General features: G+C 43.1%; 1 protein-coding gene across 1 annotated transcript in view; it reads right to left on the bottom strand.

Moving 5' to 3' along the window:
• The window catches only part of ephb2b (eph receptor B2b), a 113,602-nt gene extending 92,574 nt beyond the window's left edge, over positions 1 to 21,028 (bottom strand). The window contains exons 1-2 of the mRNA XM_061069993.1: positions 21,001 to 21,028; positions 20,840 to 20,907 (exon numbers count right to left, since the gene is read on the bottom strand). Coding sequence (XP_060925976.1) covers positions 20,840 to 20,907; positions 21,001 to 21,028 — 96 coding nt within the window. The remainder of the gene's footprint in view (positions 1 to 20,839; positions 20,908 to 21,000) is intronic.
• Between the last annotated feature and the right edge of the window lie 491 nt (positions 21,029 to 21,519).

Below are 21,519 nucleotides of genomic sequence, written 5' to 3'. Positions count from 1 at the left end.
AACAATTTTTATTGAAACACGCAATGTGACCAGCCCGCCTTCAAAGAGACATTTGTGAAGCCCAGTGGGTCCAGGCGAACCAGTGGTCCAGTAAACTGCACCAGTTGGGCTCCTTCAAAAAGACAATAAACTTTCCACAAAAAAAAAAAATTGTTTTACAGCGTCCAGCTCCAACGTCCCACAGCTGTCTGCTTGACCGAGGAAATCCAACAGACGGAAATGACAAGACAGCTTTTTCCACTTCGGTTATCATGTTAGTCACAGGGAAATGTTTTCTTTCCATTACCAAATTCAATGTCTCTTAAATGTAGTGCATCAAATATTAAAATACCAAAAGTAGGAGGAGAGCAAAAATCATCTGCCAAGGTTACACTCAAAGATATTAGACTTTTTTCCATCGAGATCCATGAATTTTTCCATGAGTTATATAGAACAAAATGAATGGGTACCTCCACGGCTCATGTCCCATCCTAGTGGAGCTGTTTCACAAACGTAGCTGTAATAAGCCCTTATCTTAAAAGCTGAACTTTCTGTTACTCTACTTGACCCAGACTTATACATTTAGCTGTGTTAAAGCCATTAAAGCTTGAATGTCGGTGCTCCATTCGAGACATATCAACGCTGCTCCAAGATTTACCAACACCCCGCTGCTGCAACTGACAACTGAAGCCTGCTGTTTGAGCTTGACAAATTAGTTTTGCATGTCATCATATATCAAACGAATCTGCCTCAAAAATGACTTATACGCTCGGCTTTCCTTCTTTCCTGGGGTTTGGTTTCTGGGTCAAGTATAGGGGAGAGAGTAAAGAGATCCTTGTGTGCAGTGATGATGAATGCGACTCATCTGGAGCTGTAAATGTTTCACGCAATCAAAACAAATGAGTTGGCGCTCCGTGTTGCAAAACCGTGTGTGTTTGTCAGAGGCGAAGTTATGATTACAAGCAATCACGAGTGCAAACAAGGGACCTTTGCAGAACATGTTGCTCTAAAATAATCAGTTTTCAGAAAACCCAGTCGTAATAAAATGTAAAACAACTTCTGTTATAGAGTCAAAGAAAAATGCCCAAACTTTTTACCTGCATCAGTAAAACATCTGGTTTCTTGTCTGTCCCTTTTTGATAGATCATTTACCGTGTGCTACGTAAATTTGTTTTTCACAAACTAAATTTACTTGGTTCTTAAATACAATATTGTTTTCAGTGATTTTAGTTTGGTACAGAGAATAATAGAATATGGAACACACCATATTTGTTTTTGTTGTGTACCTGGGAATGAATGAATGATGACTATGTGACTGTGTGATACAATATGTTGTGTAAGAAATTGTTGTACCTGGTTCACCACTTCTATCAACACCACAGACGGAGGAAGATTGAAAGCAGTTATTGGCTTAAGATGACTTATTTCTATGTGGGTTGTTTTGTGGCTTATGGTTAGAGTGAAAAAAAGTTGTTTAGGTTTATTGTACAACAGCACTATGTTTACTAAACTGAAGTTGTGTGATTGTAAATGTGATACCTGCAAATGTGGAAAACACGTTCCCACAGTTTCTCTTATTTTCAGGTGGAAGAAAAAAAAAATCTGCATTTACGATCTAATGCCTTCATCGTAAAGGAGATAAAATAAAAAAATTGACACGCTACTATAAAGGAGCACATCTGCAGTTTTAAGTGGCAGTAAATGTCCTTATCTCTTCCAAGACCTCCTCATTACTGTCATGTGAGCTAAGAAAAACAACCTTGGAATGCATTCTGTTAAATTAAACTGGCAACGCACTCGATTGGTAATGCCTCCACAAAAACACTCGCTGGCATCGGCACAGACATCAAATGGGTTCCCAAGTTGAGGAACTGACAAGGCCAAAATAATTCAAATTATGTGTGACCGTAGATTCCGATAAGTCTCTTGTTATAATGAGTAATTCACTCGTCTATTTTCAGGTGCATCACATCCTGCCTGTTTGTCAAGCAGAGGAATCTGAACAGCGTTATCGATGTGTGAGAGCATCACAGGGTCAAGCTAGGGGAGCTGATCTCCTGCCAGTCGATACAGCGCGTCTGCCAAGAAAGTCAGCAGATCAGAGTTGTTCCTGTGTCTGGGCAGATATGGCAGCCCCCCCCACCTCTCCTTCTCACTCACACAAGTCCAGGCATCCACCTTCCAGACCACCTGCTAGTTAATCAATGGCGATGTGTACTTAGCCAACATATTTTCTCACTTCTTTCGTGGCTTGATGTTAGGGGCAGAGTCATACCAAAGACAAGAGGCTCTAAATTATGTATGCACATTAAAAAGCAATGAGGTGGGCACAGAAGAGGGAAGATGCTCTACGCGGTTGAGCAACTAGCAGTAAAATTGTGTCGTTACAGATGATACGCTGCTCTTATCTGCAGGGAGGGAGGCTGGATGTAAGGGTATAATAATGTGTATTAATGGGAATCTTTACGTGTGTTTTACAACGCCTGAAGTCATGTAGGAATACTAAAAAATAATTTGTGATTTATTCTCTGTCAGCACCGCGCCAAAGACACTGGACTCCTCTTCTACCCTCCTCTCTTCTCTCCCACACCTGCCTCTCCTCTCCATTCTTCCCTCTCTCCTGCCTCTCTCTTACCTCCATGACGTTTTATTACATCAACAAGGCTCTCAGTTTTCAGCTCTCATCCCCAGTGCTCTTTGACCCGCGGAGGAGGCGAGTGTACCTCCAAACAACCATGACTATTTAACCATCACTACCACTGTCCGTTCCCACTATGTCTCGCCTAATGGGGACCACACATTCTGTGGCAGAACAAGGTGATGGTGGTTCGAGGAATCACATGGGAGGTAATGCACCTCGGTGGATTCCAGGCCTGTGAGCAAGCTCCTCTCCCTCTGGGTTTGGAAGAATTATGGTGGGGTCACGACCCCCTAGAGGTCTATAAAGCACAGAATGGGAGGCAGTGGAAGGCAGTGCTCTCAGCCATATGCCTGCCTGGCTGCTGAACTGCTGGGACCATTACTGCATCCAATCACACAGACATGCAGCAACAACAGGCCTGAGAGTAACCCAAATATCACTTACAGTACAGGCACCCCTAAAGCCCCGGTAATCAACATCCTCTTAATCACTGCCTGCACAACACAATGGAAATTGTGTTGGCCGACCATTAAGGCACCTTAAGGACCCTGTGTTCGTCAAACTAACATTCACTGGGAGATATTGGATACCAGTGGAGCAAAAACACAGAGCTAATGGTTTCATGGTGGTCAACCGGGAGAGTGGAGGAGAAAATGGGCTGGAGAGTGGAGAGGAATGATAGAAGGGAGAGCTTTGCCTCACACTCATCACCGTGACCTGCGTCTGTCCTCAGAGTTACAGGCTGTTCCCTTCAACTCATAGCAGGCCAGAGCATATTGTTCAAAGTTTGTTCTTAAAGAAAAGTCTCCAAGGACAAAGTGAGGTCAGTTAATATTTTATAAAAGTGACAACTTAAATTACGGCCTGCAAAGAACACAATGTTACATTTTATGAATGGTTTTAAATTATGATAATTAACTTGAGTACATGGTTAACAAAATTCTAACATCTTTCCAAGTAGACTCGTATTATATTGTATTTTTTGGGATGGGGCACTCTGAGACTTTTAGAATTTATCAGACACAAATCTATGTTTGTTTGGGGTCCGAGCTCATGATTGACAAAATGATAGCTTCTCATAAGTGAGGCAAAATCATGTTGATCGACCCCTGGTGGCTGGCTGCACTATAGGTCATGAACCATCCATGTTAGTGGCTGGGACATGGACCAAACTAAAAAAAGGTGGTTTATTTCATTTTAAGTAGTGCGTGTTATACAGATATCTTCACTTTTCCAATACGTTGGGTTTAAATTTTTTATTTGATGCTGTAAAAACAAAATACCAAGAATGACCGGTGATTGGTCGGGCACATTGACCTGTGGGGTCCCAGTAACACGGGTCCGCACCACGAGAATGAGGAAGACACACAGCAAAGGGCCAGGTCGGAAACAACCCCCATAGCTACCGACTCCACCCTCCGTATGTCCATATCTGGGACAATTAGCTTCATTTTTGTACAACAGGATGAGGTGGAGTTGCGTCGTCCATCTTTATATACGGTCGACAAGCGGCAGCAGTCCAAGTGGTAACAAGCTTCAGTGTGCTTGTCAAACTTTAGTACCTTGTCTAAATGTAAGGTCAACGTGGACTCAGAATTGGACATTTGGAGGAAAGAGAATGAGAACTGAAGGATTCTTGGTTCTAGCCGTTAAGTCTTGAAAGCAAAATATAATCTTTCACAATAAATGTCTGCGCTAGGCCAGCTCCCAGTAAATAAAAGACAAACATGTATTTCCCCTCTTAGGCTGCTGTCCTGTGCGGTAGGAGGTACAACAGGTTGCATTATGGTCTATCCGTCATGTGGCATTAGGTCGGAAACAGAAAGGTGAAGACCAGACTTCTTTCTCCCATAAACTCGGAAAAATGTTTGCATTACAACCTGCAAGGTAAACAAACAGTGTCTGGCTCGAGTTAAGTCCAGAGACGCTTTGTGGTTCTCTGTGGAATGCAAAGTCCTTCTTTGCTCTGAAGCAGCGAGCCCACGGCCTGTTTGCTTTGTAGCCATTACGACCACTTAGCCTGACAGAGCACTTTGTTTCCCTTATCTACTGCGCGGCTAAAAACGTATAAGCGTTTTCAGCGTCTGCGCGACCTTGGGTTTAACTCCCATCACAGTGTTTACTCGTGACACAGATCAAAGACAGATTGCTTTTTCGAGCAAGCGGCGGTGAAAGAGATGGCACAACGTGTGTCTGAGAATGACTTTATGGTTTCATTCCAGAAGGGAAAAAGACAAAAGGCTCATTCCAGCACACGCTCTGACAGGTGACCACAGGAGTAAGATGTCCAAAACAGAGCGAGCGGTGAGTAATAGCAGCAGAAAAAAAATGCTGCCAAGGAGAGAGAGGAGGGATTGGAGTATTTGTCTGTTTGAGTGATTTGCCTGCGTGGCGTGACTCAAAGTCAAAGAAGCTAAAAACCCTGTCAACGTCCCGGAGCAGCTGTTTGCTGCCATGGTAACTGGTCAGCAGCGTGCTACGGTGATACGGGCAGCATGTCATTAACGACCAGGCATGACTCCATGACTCCCCAAGTCGAGATAACGCTGTCCTGTAGGGGCAAGGAGGGAGCCATAAAGGAGCTGGTTATCAGCCAGGAGATAAAGCTTTTGAGCCGCATGGTCACAAACGATGCGGCCTCACCATCCAGGTATTCAAGGCTCCGCTACGCCCCAGTAAACCTGCATTTCTCCTCTAAACATTCCCATCTGGGTTGCATTGCAGCAGAAAGCCTGGTTTTGTTTTGGCTGTAGTGATAGAAATAAAATAAAATCTCATTCAACTGTTCAAAACAAAAAAAATCCAAACACTGACTCCATTCTTTTCCTAAAGCAAGGATAGTTTATTAAACCTCATCTGACAAACTTGTTCTTGCTCTTGGTCTCAAGAAACTAATTGTATCTGAAAACGGCGTATTTCATCTATTTAGCCAATAAAGTTATTCTGTAACAGTTTCACATAAAAAACACATTTTTATGAAATGACGACCCATTATCGAGTGGATTTCTGTCAGGCCTGTGAATATCTGATGAAACTCAGATGTTGTCAGGTCAGCACATCAGCTATCAAGAGAAGTTCGTTTTCAAGGCCTTTAAAGGTAAAGAGATCTTGAAAGGTTGGCACTGCCACCACACCAGACAAATGTAGTGGATGTAATGGGGGCGGTGTGGCCTAGGGGGTAGAGTGGGCGTTCTCCGACAAGAAGGTTGCCGGTCCAATCCCCACTCTTCCCACATCTGCATGCCGAAGTGTCCTTGGCAAGATACTGAACCCCTAAATGGCCCCTCATGAATGTTGAGTGTACTAAAAATGGAAGTCGCTTTGGACAAAAGCGTCAGCTAAATGACATGTAATGTAATAATGTAATGTAATGCCACAGGTAGGAGCAAAGTGGTTTGTTTCTGAGCTTCAAAGTAATTATAAACTAGCTGTTTACACCATAGAATGGACATAAAGATGGACGACGCTAAGTTAATTAGGGACGGAAACATGATTGTTTAAACTTATCGACAAACAATTGTGGGTCTGCAGAGACAGTTGCTTTGTGACTCTTGAATGGAGTTGTGAATGCCGTTTGTGTGTAAAGAGCCAGGAACAGGATGTGTGTACGCGCCCATGTCTTTTCACTCTGAAATCTTCTTTGATGGGATCTAACAAAGCCGCCGGATAGAAAAGGCATCAACAGGTGGCAGAGAGGAACACTGAGGACACGCACAAAAGTGAAACAATCACGCTGCCCGGACAAGTCTTTTAAAACCCCAAAAAAGAACGAGTGCAGACATGGGAACCGAGGGGGGGAAGAAAAAAAAAAGAAAAGATAGATAAACAGACAGACAGATAGACAGACAGAGTGAAGGATTGAGCCAGCTGAGGCACAGAGGGACTGATTCACAGGCCTGGCGAGCGGTTGGCATGCTAATCAAGCCTGTATGTGGTCGCAGGCCGGGTGAGAGGCGGGTGCACGGAGCGGCTTCACAGGCAGTCATTCGCCAGCATTCAGCTCCCATCAATATCAGGAGCGATTAATGAGGGACTAGCAGGGAGAGGGCAGAGAGGACGGGGGGGTGGAGGGGGGGGGGGGGGGCAATAGCCAGGTGTCGGAGGAGGCACAGAATGGGAATAAAGAGGGCGCGGGCAGTGATCCGCGAGGAATTCCAGCCGAGCGGCAACAAGAGTGGTGGGTGGGGGGGGGGGGGTAGCTGCTCGTCCTGCACGGCTCCAAAAAAAAAAAAAAATGGTCATTAAAAAGTTGCGCTTGGTTCTTTTTTTTTCTTTTCTTTTCTGTTTTTTTTTTAAAATATAACTGTCATCTTATCAGCTCTAATCACAAAAGGGAAGCTTTAACACAAAAAAAGCACACCAAGACATTAATTGAGACAACAAAGAGCTTACTCTCCTGAATACGATGTTATGTTATGCACGTACAGATTCACAATGAACCTTCCTTCTGCTCAACAGTGAGTGAGTGAGCCGTCCGCGGATAAAAGAAATCACAGAGTGGCTGGGTCGGACGGATGGTTCCACTCTGACGTCAGGTTACATGATAGCTGGGGATTGACGTTGGAAGTTGGAATATTGAAAGACCGTGAGCCTGTTCTGACAAGTCAATCAACAGAGAACTTTCACATTTCTATAGTGCTAGAAACAATAAATATCGAAGCATATTTTTGTAACAACATACCTGTTTTACATGTTTGTGTATTTTCATAATCTCTCTCCACCGCAGAATTCTTTGGATGGAATGAAAACCCAAGAGCGAGTTTTTCACTTGTTCTACAAAACATGTCGATTTCATGACTTTTTTTTGGGTGCAGTGTGAAAGATAAAGAGGCCAAAGGAATATGAAAGAGGGGGAAGTGAGGCTCAACGTGCGGGCGGGTCTGCGTGAGGCCGTTTAAATCCTAAAATCATGTTTCGCCCTTGAATAGTGCTCCTCCCCCCCGAGGAAGAGGTCGCAGTATTGATGACAAAGGGTCGTGTTCTTTTGGGGCATATGTCGGCCCAGGGTTGTGTTTTATTGTCGGTCATGCCTGTTGTGCACGTGGGTGGCCATGCATGTAAGTGTGCGCTTGGAGTTATGGGTGGAGTGTCTATACGTGTTTACACGTATGGGTGTATGCATGAGTGAGTGTGTATGCAGGTTCAGAGCACCGGTACATGTGTGTGTTTGTGCCTGAGTGGACTTGTGTGTGTGTTGGCACAACAGTCCGGCATTAGAGCAGAGTGGTTTAGCATGTGTGTGTGTGAGTGCGTGCGTGTGTGTGTGTGTGTGTGTGTGTGTGAGAGAACTGTGGCCCCATGAGAGCAGGGATTTCAGGGGGAACACAAGAGTGGGGGGGGGGGCAGACAGGACATGTGACCACTGGTTCTCACAGGGGACGCTGGGCAGTCGGAAACAAGAGGGCAGCGTGTTAGGGCCGAGGCCTGGTCTCATTGTTTGTGCGGGGGTGCCTCTCTGCTGAATACAGACAAATCAATCCTGAAACATCAGCATCAACCCACAGACACAACCCGGGCTGGACGAGTGGCCCGACACAGGCGGCTCTGTGCCGGCTCGGCTCCGGCAGCTCAGTCAATGGCAGCGGAGAGTCTTTCCTCCTCGTGTATCTGTCTCTATGCCTCCTCTGTCCCCGTCCCTTCATTTGTCTGTTTCTCATGGCAGAGGGAGAGAAAGTAAAGTACGTCTCCCTCTTTCTCTCTCAGCGTTTTTTTTTCAACAGTTCTGCATTTGCTCAGAGCAGGTTGTAAATCCAGCGTCTTTATAAAAAGGTACCACAGCTGATGTAAAAATGCCAAATGCGGTGGTAGGAACCCTAAGTGCTAATTTGAAATCTTCCAGTGACATCTCTGGTCTGAAGCCGAGCGCTTGCATCGCTTCTGTGACAAAGTGCACGAAAGTCAGAGAGTAGTATATCAAGGCATGCGGTATTGCCACGGGTAGCATAAAAACTGTGTGATGTGTTATTTAAGGTAAATGTTAACCAAGCAAACTGACTGGCTAAGCAGTCAGGAGAGCAGCAATCCTCAGAGTTTGTTGGCTATGACCAAACTGGCAAACTGAGGAAAGTGTGTCTACTGGCTTTTACTATGTTTAAGAATAATTTGTGAAAATGAAGAGACACGATGGACCAGGGAAACCTTACTGTATATATTGTTGTTATTACTGTATATATTGTTGTTTTGTTTTTTATGTACAGTGGCGATTTCAAATACTTCCAATATATGCAACTGTTCAGTTTACTAAGAGGTTAACTTAGTTTAACCTCAGTTGACAAGTCACCAGAGTTACTTTTACACACAACAACACACACACACAGCTGTTTTCTTTGTTAATGAATATTAACGGTCACCGCCTATTCCAGAAAATCTCTGCACCTTAGCACTGTACATGCCCATAACTCTCTCACTGTATATATTGTTTTGTTTTATATATATTTATATATATTGTTGTTTAATGTCTGATTGTTATTTATGTGCACCAACCACACCAAGGCAATTTCCTGTATGTGCAGATATACTTGGCAATTAAAAAGAATTCTGATTCTGAATTCTGATTCTGACAGAAAAGTCTTTGGATATTTTCAAAAACCACAATGACACAGATTAATCTAGATTGGCCTTTCAAGTCCCCAACTCCGACTTCTGATTTCTCTCGAGAGTCGCCACGTTCTGTTGGTGGTTATCACAAGGTCAGGTTCAACAGGCAGCTAAATTAAACAAAATAAATTGGGGTTGGGGTTCGGGGGGGGGGGGGGATTCTGGCACAACCCCTTTGGAAGCAAATGCCTTCGCAGCTGTGAGAAAACCCGCAAGACACAAAGGTCGCCTTGATTTCCAGACAGCTCAGTGATTCCCGGGGGTGGGGACCGGGCCTGGTGAGGACAGTGTGTCGGAGGTGTGGGAGTGATGGGAGGCGCTCACTGACCGTGCGTCCTCTGACAAGTCGTCTGTGGCGCCCGGTGCTTCTCTCTCTCTCTCTCTCTCTCTCTCTCTCCCCGGTGACCTGAGAGAGTGTGAGGGCCTGCACAGAACAACCAGCCCCAGTCTGCACGTTTAGAGGGAGGGCTAAAAGGTTAATTGAACCTCTGTGCTGCGCCTTCCTCTGTGTAATTTACTGTGATTAATGCTTGGAGGTTACTGTCAGACTCATTTACTAATTGTCCAAAGCACTAAGTAATTAACCGCTTCTGCAAAAAGTGTGTCTGAAGCAGTGGCGGCTCGGCAGAACCCGGAGGTTGTGTCCGGATGTGACACCGGCTCGGTCAGATCACAACTTATTCAAAAACATCAGCTTTCTCCTTGCACTGTCCTTAACTGATGAGCTCCTCTGTTAAAAATCTGTCTAAGCTTATTTATTCTTTCAAACTGCTTTACTAGAACTTTTTTTTTTGTAGGGCAAAGGCTCTATTTTAGCAACGAATGAAGAATCCGGACTTCAGAGAACGAACACCTCATCACTCCCAGGCCGTCTCAAACAAGTTTCCCTCCTGAAACTACTGACACGCAAAACTTTTCATGGAGAGAACAAGAGAAGTCAAAGGGATCACAGTGTACTCTTTTAACGTGTTCCTGTCTAACAATGTGATATCCAGGGTAAACTCTTCAAGTTCCCCCCCCCCCACCACCACCCTGTCAAACTCAGCCCGTCTGGCTCTGTTCCCTGTGTCAATTATTTCTGGAAATCCTTTTAGTCAGACTGCCAGACACCTCTTGTGTGCAAAGTATGCAACTCTCTAAAGTCAGAGTGCCGAGTAAGTGCTGCTTGCAAGGAAAGTTAAAAAAAAGAGCATTTTTTTTGGGAGGGGGGGGACTGCTTTCCTTGAGATAGCTGACAATACAGTAAATACCAGAAATTACAAATATAACATCATAGTCTATAAGCTGCAGCTCTTGAGGGGCTTAAAATTGAATGGAGTCTTCTTTTTTGGATGATATGGACGGTCAAATTCCCCTGATGCCCGCCTGCCACAGCTCATCTCTTAGAGTGTGTGTGTGTGTGTGTGTGTGTGCATTAATATCTGTGTGTATTCTTTGTGCTGGGGTGTGCGCCTGCATACGTTGAGCATATTCTGCCAGCCCAGTGCTGTGACCTCATGTCCCTGTGTGTGTGACTGTGTGTGTGTGACTGTGTGTGTGACTGTGTGTGTACTCAGCGCTCGGGGTGCCTGGCCTATTCTCTCGCTCTTTCCTGATAATAGGTGTATATACATTTTAATCTTGGATTACTTGGCCAACTCAGCGGAGAGCCTGCTGTCAGCCTGCTGCATGCAAACACTCATAACAATGCCCCGAAGCCAAGTAACAGAATCATTATTGTGTGCTTTTGTCGATTGTGGCGATGCAAACTTAAGTCACCAACAAGTACGAAACCAGCAGAACAGAACTAAGGGGTAAGAGATATATATTTTATCCTCTCTGTGCATGACATACATACAGAAAATAAGGTTTTGAACCTAATTCAAAGTGGCTCCTTTGCATAGTGATCAACTTGCTGCATCTCATTCCCTCAAACACCATCCAATTTTTCCTAATGAGTTCACAAGCTGACAATGGCCACATTTACATCAATTAAATGCCACTTTCCCCTCTTAAGCGTTAATAAGATTTCCAATGTCACGTTTGAACAACAGGCTCCATATTTTCTAAGGGCACTGTTTCGAAACTAATCACAGCAAAGTCGAACTCGAGTGCCATTAATTGTTATTTATGAGTGTGAATACATTTTCAGAAAGAAGCCGTGGTTACTTTGAAACGTACTCTGACCTTGGCAGAAGGACGCCACACAGTAATGCATTCACACCTTTGGCAGATTTTATGCAAACGAAACAGCAAACTGAATATTTGATCAGGTTTTTTCCTCTCCAAGGTGACATGGATGAATGTTTAAGCTGGATTTTTTTTATTCCCTCTTCTCTCCCACTGCGCAGTACGACCAATCAAGACTGAGTCACTGCCTCAATGTTGCGAAATGTATCGTATAACGTTTGAAATGTTCTGTAACTAGCCAAAGTCTTAACACTGAAGCTCTTTTCCATGTTCATGCTTGTCGCTGACATTCAGCCCGTTTGAATGAAAGTGCAAATGTGGTCAGCTCCTGGGGGAGTACAGAGGGGAATGAGGGATTGTGGGTTGTAATTAATTTACTGCAAGATTACACTGGATAATGCCCGTATCATTACAAAATTAGGTTGGCAGTGCTATTGGTGTAGATAGTGTCAGGCACATGTCAATAGACACCAGAATGTGTGTCTGTGTGTTTGTGGAGGATACTGTGGCCCCTGAGACGTCCCTAAGTGAGAAATGGTGTTTAATTATACACAAGCAGATGTACACATGGGCAAATAGCCTGCATAACTCACTGAGACAAAACAGCTTGAGCCTAATGCTGCAGACCTGTTGTCGGAGGGCGAGCGAGTCAAGTAAGAATTACGAGCGCCACTAGCATGGAAATGAAGGTCGTGAAAAAGTTCTTTTTAAGTTTTGAGGTTTAAAGAAAACTGCCCAATTGTTGCAAATGCTGAATTCATTGTTCAACCCTTGTAACCTGGAGCGATGCACAAATATATTTGTGTTTGCTTAAATGTACGGTCAGTGGAGATAAGTCATTTTGGATAAAATTAGTGGAGACCTGAAAAACAAAAACATGTCTTTTGTCTAAAATGTGTCTGACAACAAGAACAACATTTAGAAAATAAACGTCTCTTTGGGCTCAATATGACCTGAACAAAACAAGAATTATTTAAATTTAAATATAAATTCAAACTGTTTTGAACTTCTGAAAGTTTGCAGTTGGACAGGACAGAATAACCAGGCTTTCTGTCATTATGGCAGTTTGAACTGTTTTTCCTTTTTTTTTTTTTTTTTTGTAGGCACAATGAAGCGGAAACATGCTCTGACGGATTCATCCTTCAGGAAAATTTGCACATTGCTTGGTTCTGCAACATCACAGCTCATCCATTCTGACAGAAAAGGTTTTTCAAGAGGAGCCTCGATGGAAAAAAACACAAAAAAAAAAAATACATCGCCATTCTGTTCTTTGGATTTGCACTTGCACAAAGGCGGTCAAAATGCAAAAATGCTTGACCATTCCACAGGCGTTCTCCCTCTGCATAAACTTCTCGGTTGCCCCTTTGTCTGATTAATACCTTCATGTCTTTCAGGCTTCCCCTCACCCCCCCCCCCAGTCCCCAGTCCCCAGCCCCAACCCCACATCACCATCCCAGACAAGCCTTAGTCCTCATTATACACAGCTTCCACTCTAGTTCCCAAGATTAGGCAAATGAGGTCCAAAGCGCAGTCTCTCCGCAGCACCGGACCCCACTCCCCTTTCAATCCTCACATTCACCGGGAAAAAACATAAGCGCTTATACGACTATTTTACTCTTCTTTTCTTTTTTTTAATACAACCTAAATCTGTAGTTCAACAGAATATGAGCGGCTTTCATGGCAAGTAGCTATTTAAATATGGTTTTCTTTTCTCTTTTATATTTCAAATTCACCGTGATTCATTCAGGAAGAGCATCCCCGTCCACAACAATAGCACATTCTTGAGCAGTGGGGCAAATCTCTTCACAGAGCACCAGATGAAGCCTCTTGAACAAAACCCATCACATGCAACACACAACATAATTCAGCATCAATTGAATCGCTTCCTGTCATTTCAAAAGCGACGCTGCAGCAATACATTACTGCTCACTTATTCCCTGAATGAGCTCCGGCACTTACTGTAGGGAAAAGGCAGTGCATTGACAGAAGATTACAGAGGGAGACGGGAGAGGGGTTTCCACTGTTGATCTATTAACAATTTCATGCTGTGACGAAGGCTGTACTTAGGGGAGTTTGTGTATAAAAAAAATGACTGAAACATTACCACAGGTCGCAACAATCGTATTCCCGTGGCCCTACTCTTAGGACCATATTCTCAAAGGACCAGATTTTCTTTTCCTGTCACTATCTGTGAATGAACACAGATCCAAGAAAAGCAAATAGAACACTGTGCTGTTTTGAATGACAACAGCAGTTGGCAGCGGTCGAAAGACAAGAAGAGAAATATGATACGATTGACCGCGTTTCAAATTGTGATTTAATTTACTGTGGTGGAGGTTGTGAGCACACTATTCCCCATTTACTTCCTGAGCACAATAAATACATTTGCTGGGGAAAGTCCAATCTTTACTTATCAGATAATGAAATCTCATATTGGGGAGTCCCATATCCCAGCTTGGACTGTATCCCACATATTGTGCGAGCATTTTCCACCAAACTATACGACACAACACAGGAGGACGCTGTATGGTATTGAGTGATGTGGAGCCGATAATAGTTTCCCACCTCCTACTGCTCTCTGGGTCATCAAACGGTCTTTACCCTCTTCCAACTTCCATTCCCCCCCAGTCATGACGAGCGGGACCAGGGTTAGGCCAAGAGAGGGTAAACCGAAACCAGAGTAGATCAATTGGAATGGAGACGAATGGGACTCGTCCAATTGGATTCTGTTCCATTAAGGTCACACTTTGATTCAAAACCAATAGGTTCGACCACTCATTTATGCAACTGTGTTTATGTGTTGTGGGTTGAGGGGGGTTGCCATTTGCCTTCAGAGCTGTACTGTTCAAATTAGTGGAGGGCTTTCTGCCATTCATTTTCCAATGAGTATATTGATTGAAAAATAAAAAAAGAAACATTGCCTGAACACAATGTTCCTAAAAGCAGCAGATTTTTTGAATAATGTCAGATTGTAATTTTATCCATTTTCTTGGACAGTGCATCGGACCATCTGAAGTACTTTGCTTTGGGGAGTTTTCTCACAATTTACATATATTTGAATAAATTGTCGAATTTGTTTAAACTTTATTTTTGGTTAACTGTTTAATGACTCTGTTGTCTTTGCTATCAGCTGCTGTCTCGTTAAACTCTGACTTTAACTAAATGAGTAGGAGAAAAGATATTATTAGGCTAGCTAGTTCTGCAACTGCAACAGCGATTAAAAACTGATATGGAGCCAAAACCTTAAGGTGGACGTTGATTGTAATTGTTCTAAAATGAAAAAGTAGTAGTTCTTATATTGCTTTAGATCTTAAGGAGGAAGATTCAGTACATCACTCCTTGCAAGGACATAACAAATGCAGTCCCCATCTTCCTCTTTAAGCTTCTGCTTGTGGGACCTAATCTGTAAAAAAAAAAAAAAAAGGGATAAAGAAATTCCCCGTCTTGAGGGGACATTACTTTTCTAAAGACTTGCATTAAAAGAGAGATGGAGGCTTGGGAAAGTAAGGAGGGGATGTGTATACTCTCTCCATTAAATCCATAGCTTGAGCATCATTTGTTTGGTTTACATTTGTCTGGTTTCATCCCTGTAGTAGACTAAGACATGAAATATAGTTGGCAGGTAAAACTTTACTTAAATCCGCTTCAGTGCTTCTTAATGCAGGAAGATACTGCAGCCCTTTCAAACTCGGGGGGAAGTGTGAATCCTAAGCAGCCAGCCAAGATAATAACAATTCATCATACCGAGCTATTGGTCCCGATCTAAGCTGGACGACGGCCAAAACAGCACTTTCAAGAGAGAAAAGACACCTTTGCCTTTTAAAGCAGCCATAAATCCCATTGATTGGAGTTAAATGCTTTCATTCTGTGGATACTGGCTATTACACCGAGCGGCGTGTAAAAGGGGGGAGAGATCATTCGGAAACAGCAAGGTACTCAACTAATGTTCATTTTAGATGAAGTCAATATTAGACTAAATGTGTAGAACAGTACTGCAGGTCAGATGGTTTAAGAAACCTCTGGAAACATGACTGTGCATATTTTTGATGATGTTAGAGACGAAGCCCAAAACATGGCGTCACCTCTGCTCTCCCCAGTCACACTGGTTAGTCTGATCGACTCACTCCCAATTTGAAACGCACTGTGGCAGAAACACAACTCCTAACCTGGCATAGTACACGTTGCATCAGCTTTACAGTGAGGAATTTAAAGTGGCTGGCAAATGTCAGCATGTGGGAACATAAACACCAGCCTTGTCCTTACATCTGCTACCTGGGCTGTGGTTCCTATTAGGGAGAGGAAGAACAAAGAAGTTGACGGAGCATGTTGCATCCAAGGTTCTCTCCCTGGAGGGAATGAAAATGTCTTGGCTGAATCACTGAGGCTATTTTTAGCCGACATATTGCAGGACTCTATCGCAGCTTTAACCCAAAATGTTTTTCTGCAAAGCTCTCGACACAAAGACTCATCAAAGCCTTGATTGCGACGTCTTTACTGTCAGAAAACTAGGAGTCACTGAGCTAACAGTGATTTGTTTTATAAGTGCAGCCTAATCTGGAGATGATCATTAACTCACCACGAGCATTAAACTTTTAATTATAATCACTTTGATAATTAACAGCAGAAAATGTACAGGAATTAGTATTGCGATGCAGATGCCAGGACATATTAGCTCCGGCTCTCCATGACCCCTTCCTCAGGACACTGAAAACAACTCTCTTTATTGTGTATACATCGCTTTGCACATTAGGTAGCTTGTGTTTCAAGTGGGCCACTAAGCCAAATCACGCTCGGAAAAACAATCCCTGTGTATTAACTGCTGCTAGTTTGCTTGTAGCATTTGAGTAACAATCAGACTTGAGTGGGGTCAGAGCACCACTTCCCACAGGTCTCTTTAAGGGTCGGTGTTTATTTCACAATACAGGCATAATGTAATCAAGGAGTTTAGCAGTCGCTGAAACCAGGTTTAATGGGAAAATTGTCTGTAAAAGCATGACTGCCCTCAATTAGATGGATACATACCAGCAATGCACATTTTTTTCGGTCAGTCGCTTAATAGCAAAACGGGGAATAGTGCTGAACTGGGATAGGATGGGATAAAATAAATACTTGTAGCAGTTCTTTTGCTATTTGCAGGAATGGACATTTAATAAACCTTTTGCAGATGTGTAATTGTAACCATTAGTCCCTGACCTGATCGTCCACCTTTTGGAAGATAGGTACGTTCATTTTGCTGTAAAGTTTCCTGGTAGGTAATTATATGGTTGTTAGACTTTTTTTTAGCCGGATAGCCGAGTTGCTGTTTATCTGAATATCTTGTTGATTATCTGTCAGGAACAACTACAGCCTCCTGACTTCAGCCATTCCAGATGATCTCTCCCATCCCCGAACAGTATGAAAATCATCTCTGCCCTCACTGGGAAAAAGATATCGGCCTTTTCTGTGGATACTGTGGTTTACAGATTCAATCTCTGCAGTAATCTGTAGATTTATTTCAGGGAATCATACATGTGTCCGTCTGAAGTGTGCATATCTGCTCCGAGAAGTGCACGATGCGAGGCAATGATTAGGCAGAGCTGCTCAAATCCCTCTGCCGATCTCCTCGGAGCTGACATGAAAGCAGCTCTGCGCCAGAAAAACCGGGGCAGAGTTCCTTATGTTAACCCGAGCAGACACTACACTTACTGTACTAAACAGAGAGAACAAAAGAAAAAAAAAAATAATAAAGAGAACATGTTGAGGAGAAATTATAGAGCTGCAGCTTCCCTTGTGGTTTCTGTGCTATTGCCGAGGGATATTACACCACTGAATGCTAATCTACCCCCTTTGTCTGCCTCCATCTATCTATATCAATCTAATGTGGATCAGCTCAAAGTGGAGCAAGCAAAAAAATAACAACTCTTCCACATATAGTCTTAAAGGCCAGACGGGCTTTACGGGCTCAAGAATGAAGCTACCCTCACAACCACGTTTCCCCCTCTGGCCTAAAACGTAAGCCGCCCCATACACTTACATCGCCGAGGCAAATAAAAATGCAAATTACTCCTACTTAGTTATTCTCCATTGAGGGTGCTGAATGTTTAAACTTGCTCAGCTGTGTAATACTTTGAGATAATCTGCTTACGCCTCACAAATAATTGAAGGAGAGGAGGAGATGATGTGCTGATCATGACAAAGTGTGATGAGCACACATGTAAGAAAGGCACAAGCACACATCTGCTTCCATGTGTCCACAAAACCACCTATAGGCCAACCCAGCTGAGCCCCGGCTCCTGATTAGGTAACAAAGGAGGCGCACGCACACGCACATAATGACAGAAAATTACATGCTGACTTCTGCATTCTTAATTAGGAGATTAGCTACGATTCTCCTCGCTACGGTTCGTGTACAAAACTTCATCATGTCTGGATCATAACGTACGGCCCCGGACTCCATCCTGCCCGGCCTGGCTTCAATAATCAGCACATTAAATACTGCTGCTGACAGGGAGAAGGCAGTCGGTCGCAGTCTATTCAGGATCTCGCCGTCCAACAAAAATATGTGATTATTGTTTGCAGTAAGTCCCTCAGCAATCCCAGACCCTAGTCAAGTATATCCAATCTGCTTGAGTCTACTGGCCAGGGAGCTAAAAGGAACTAATGACTCATTCTCTACTGATAGATCCTCTGTGTGTGTGTGTGTGTGTGTGTGTGTGTGTGTGTGTGTGTGTGTGTGTGTGTGTGTGTGTGTGTGTGTGTGTGTGTGTGTGTGTGTGTGAGTTTTAAAGGAGGACAAGGGAGGGTGGGGGGCTTTAAGAGTTAACCCCTCACTGTCAGATAGTCCAGACCAAGATGGAGGATAACAGGGAGCTTGTCACGGCAGGTTAATTCACTCAGGGAACAAGCGTGTTTACCAGCCCAGTTATCTACATACTGGGGCATATGCTGCTTGCACGAGCGAGAGATCCTCTGTGCAGATGGTCTTCGTGGAAAATCACATCCGACTCTTACTCAGCCGTGTAAACTCCAGTAGGCAGGGACTAAGGGGCTGTAAAGCCTCATCAGTATGGGGACAGACATGAGCAACAGTGTCACTGCTATTTCCGTCGACTGAATTAAAAAAAGAAACACCCAGTGAAGGTTCATGAAAAATAAAATAAAAAAACACGTGCTCTGGTTGCTTCCTTGCAAGTATGACCCCCTTGTGCTCCACTAAGACAAACTACTGCTGGCAGAGGTGCTGCTCTAAAAGCATGAGTGCAGAATAAAGTACCTCTGGCCAGTTAAATCCTGTTTATTCCAAATTACTTATGATATATTATGAAATCGTAATAAAATAACGTAATATCAGACGATAACTAAATTGCACTCAGTAGAGCACATACCTCACTGAGGGTCCTATTTCGCAATGTCAAAGACGGTGATTCAATTGTCCTGGATCTGCCCCTTTGTCCTGATCTGCACCTAAATGTATTACATCAGCTGAAGAAAGGCCACTTTCAATTAAACTAGATTTAAAGCTGCTAGATACAGACTTTTCGTTGGATCTGCACCAAATTTCACACATTCATAGATCGATCATCTAAATATGTCGTGAAGAACCATGAATTTCTTCCTGGGAAAATAAAAACATACCATCTCCCAAAGTTAAAGAAGGTAGTTAGCCCATTAGCACCAAAATGTATCACTGTACAGCCGCTGAAAAATAGTCGACTCCCCTTTGAAACCACATTTAAATCTGCTAGATTTACACACTTTTACGTATCAGCCTTGTAAGTATGTCAGATTTTCAAGATCTATGCATTATTCCTTCGGAAAAAATGTCAAATAACACCCTCGCAATGTTAGAGAAAGTGATTTATAAAAGATTCCTGGATGTGGGCCAAAATGTAATGGGTTGTTTCTTGGCCCACGTCCCATCCTTCCACCAAGTTTCATAAAAATATGTTTTTTGTGTTATCTTGCTGAAAAAGAGACAAACAAACAAACAAACTAACTGGAAAAACATAAACTTGTTGTTAATTTGGACATTTTACACGATACTAAACAACTGCCCATCCATTTTTCTGACCCTTAAACAAGAGGAGAAACCTTCCAAGTGCAGAACGAATAGTAAAGCCTTGAATCAGATTGATCTGTAATTTAGTAAAATACAGAAGGGAGGAATAAACATGGAGGGACCAGTGACAACAGGAGCTTCGACTGCAGTCAATCTGTTTAAATGAGATGAAAAGTGAGGGGAGTGGATGATGGAGAAAAAAGCGTCTTGGTGGGGGGTGCTATTTCCAGTCTGAATGGTGATCACAACATGTGAGCCTGTACCATGAATACCATGAATGGCAAAACATTTATGGCCCCTCCTCCTCAGTAGCAGCCACCTGACTAGAAAAAGAAGTCAAAGAAAAGATGATATGACCTTGGCTGTAAGAGAATGAGTTTGATCGTCTGATATATTTCTTTTTATTCAACGGATAAATATAAAGCATGTTTAAAATGAAGTGGTTTCGGAGTTTATATAATTATTGAAATTGGAACTAACATAAGAAGAAAAGCTGATCATTCATCTGGTATATTTGGCTTTTGTCCCTGAGACTATATGAATGAACGCTCACTGAAATCCATCCACTTTGCAAGAGGCCTGTTAGCTGAATCAAACCGCCGCCTATAAGAACTCTGCCAACGGCCCGGCTCTCTGAAACTGATCATAGAGTTCAAAAACTAAATATCATTTTAGAAAAAAACTGTTATCTAGTAACAAGAGCTCATATCGTCTGAGAGCCGGACGCCGTGACAGAAACGGTCTCGCCAGAGTGTTAAGAGTTTTAATTGCGATTGGGTGATTGGGGCTCGAAGCAAAAAAACTTGATTAATGCCATCTACCCTTTTAGTGTTTAATCATCATTCGCTCAACCCACCTACTGTGCTCGGTGTCTGCGGAAAGATCCTCCTGACATTTGAGACAGGGGTACTTGAAGGGCGATGATATGAATTACTATGAATTAAAAAACTTAAAAGTGCTCTCTCTCTCTCTACATACTCTAAAGGCCTCCTGGTACAACCTGTAACAGAGCTTGTGTTTGGACATGTAACTTTTTTATTTTATTGTAAATTAATGACTTATTTTGGCACTACACAAATTAACTTTATTATTCTCTCTTTCACCGTCACAAAACTGACTTAAAACCAATTCCGATGCAATTTATTGTATTTATCTCTCTTTTTCCAAGTCTATATTTTCTAAGTCTACGTATTTAGATATGATTTGTACCGAGTAAAATTCCCCTATGGACCTCCACGTTGGCGCCAGCCACGGTTGCTGGGAATGTGCGATGCAGCTGCAAAAACTCGTTATGATGGATGTCTTCAGTAAATCCAGCCACACTTTGCTTCTGACACAACCTTGCACCTTCTCCAGGGTACATCCCATAAGAACAATTCATTGTGTCAGTGATGTTGAATCCGTCCACCACCCACCGACCCGCCCATTCCACCGCTCCCCAGCCTCTCCTGCACTCCTGCCCTGGTCAGTGGTAGACGCATTACTAGAAAAAAAACAGGTTGGGATATACGAACAATGAAGGCTTTTCTCTTCTGTCTCCGCTGAGATGCCCTTGAGCAAAACGCAGATGCCCGACCATTCCACAAGGAGCTGAGCACCTCCATCATTGCGAGTTCCCAGTAAAACAGCTTGTACTGAAATGTTCACGGTGCATAAAGCCTTCATGTCAAGTATGTTTTTTTGAGTTGAGCAGGGAGCTGAGCTGTGGCTGCAGAGGGAGGAACATAGAGCTGGGGAGGAAGGTCGAGACTGCACTAGGACTACAGCCAGAAGGAGAGGAATGGGGCTTGGGGGGGGGTGTGGTTGGAACAGGGATGGACTAAGGCTGAGAAAACAACAAAAAAAGTCTTATGTTATGTTTTCAGGTCTTTGACACTTTTTTTAGTCAAAACACATGGAGTAGTACTTTAATTTAGTTTGAAATGCAGATTTACTCATTTTTCTACAGAAAAATGGAGCAAGAAAAATTATTAATGTGTCAGGATCATACCAAGAGATTACAGACACTATAGACAAATGTGTTTCTGTGTAATCATGCGTTCGTAAAAAATGAAATCCTTAAACAAACCCATTGTGGAGATACTTAGACTGGTAA

Source organism: Limanda limanda, chromosome 4, assembly GCF_963576545.1.
Source record: "Limanda limanda chromosome 4, fLimLim1.1, whole genome shotgun sequence".
NCBI lineage: Eukaryota > Metazoa > Chordata > Actinopteri > Pleuronectiformes > Pleuronectidae > Limanda > Limanda limanda.
This window is presented reverse-complemented; position numbering and strand designations above follow the sequence as displayed.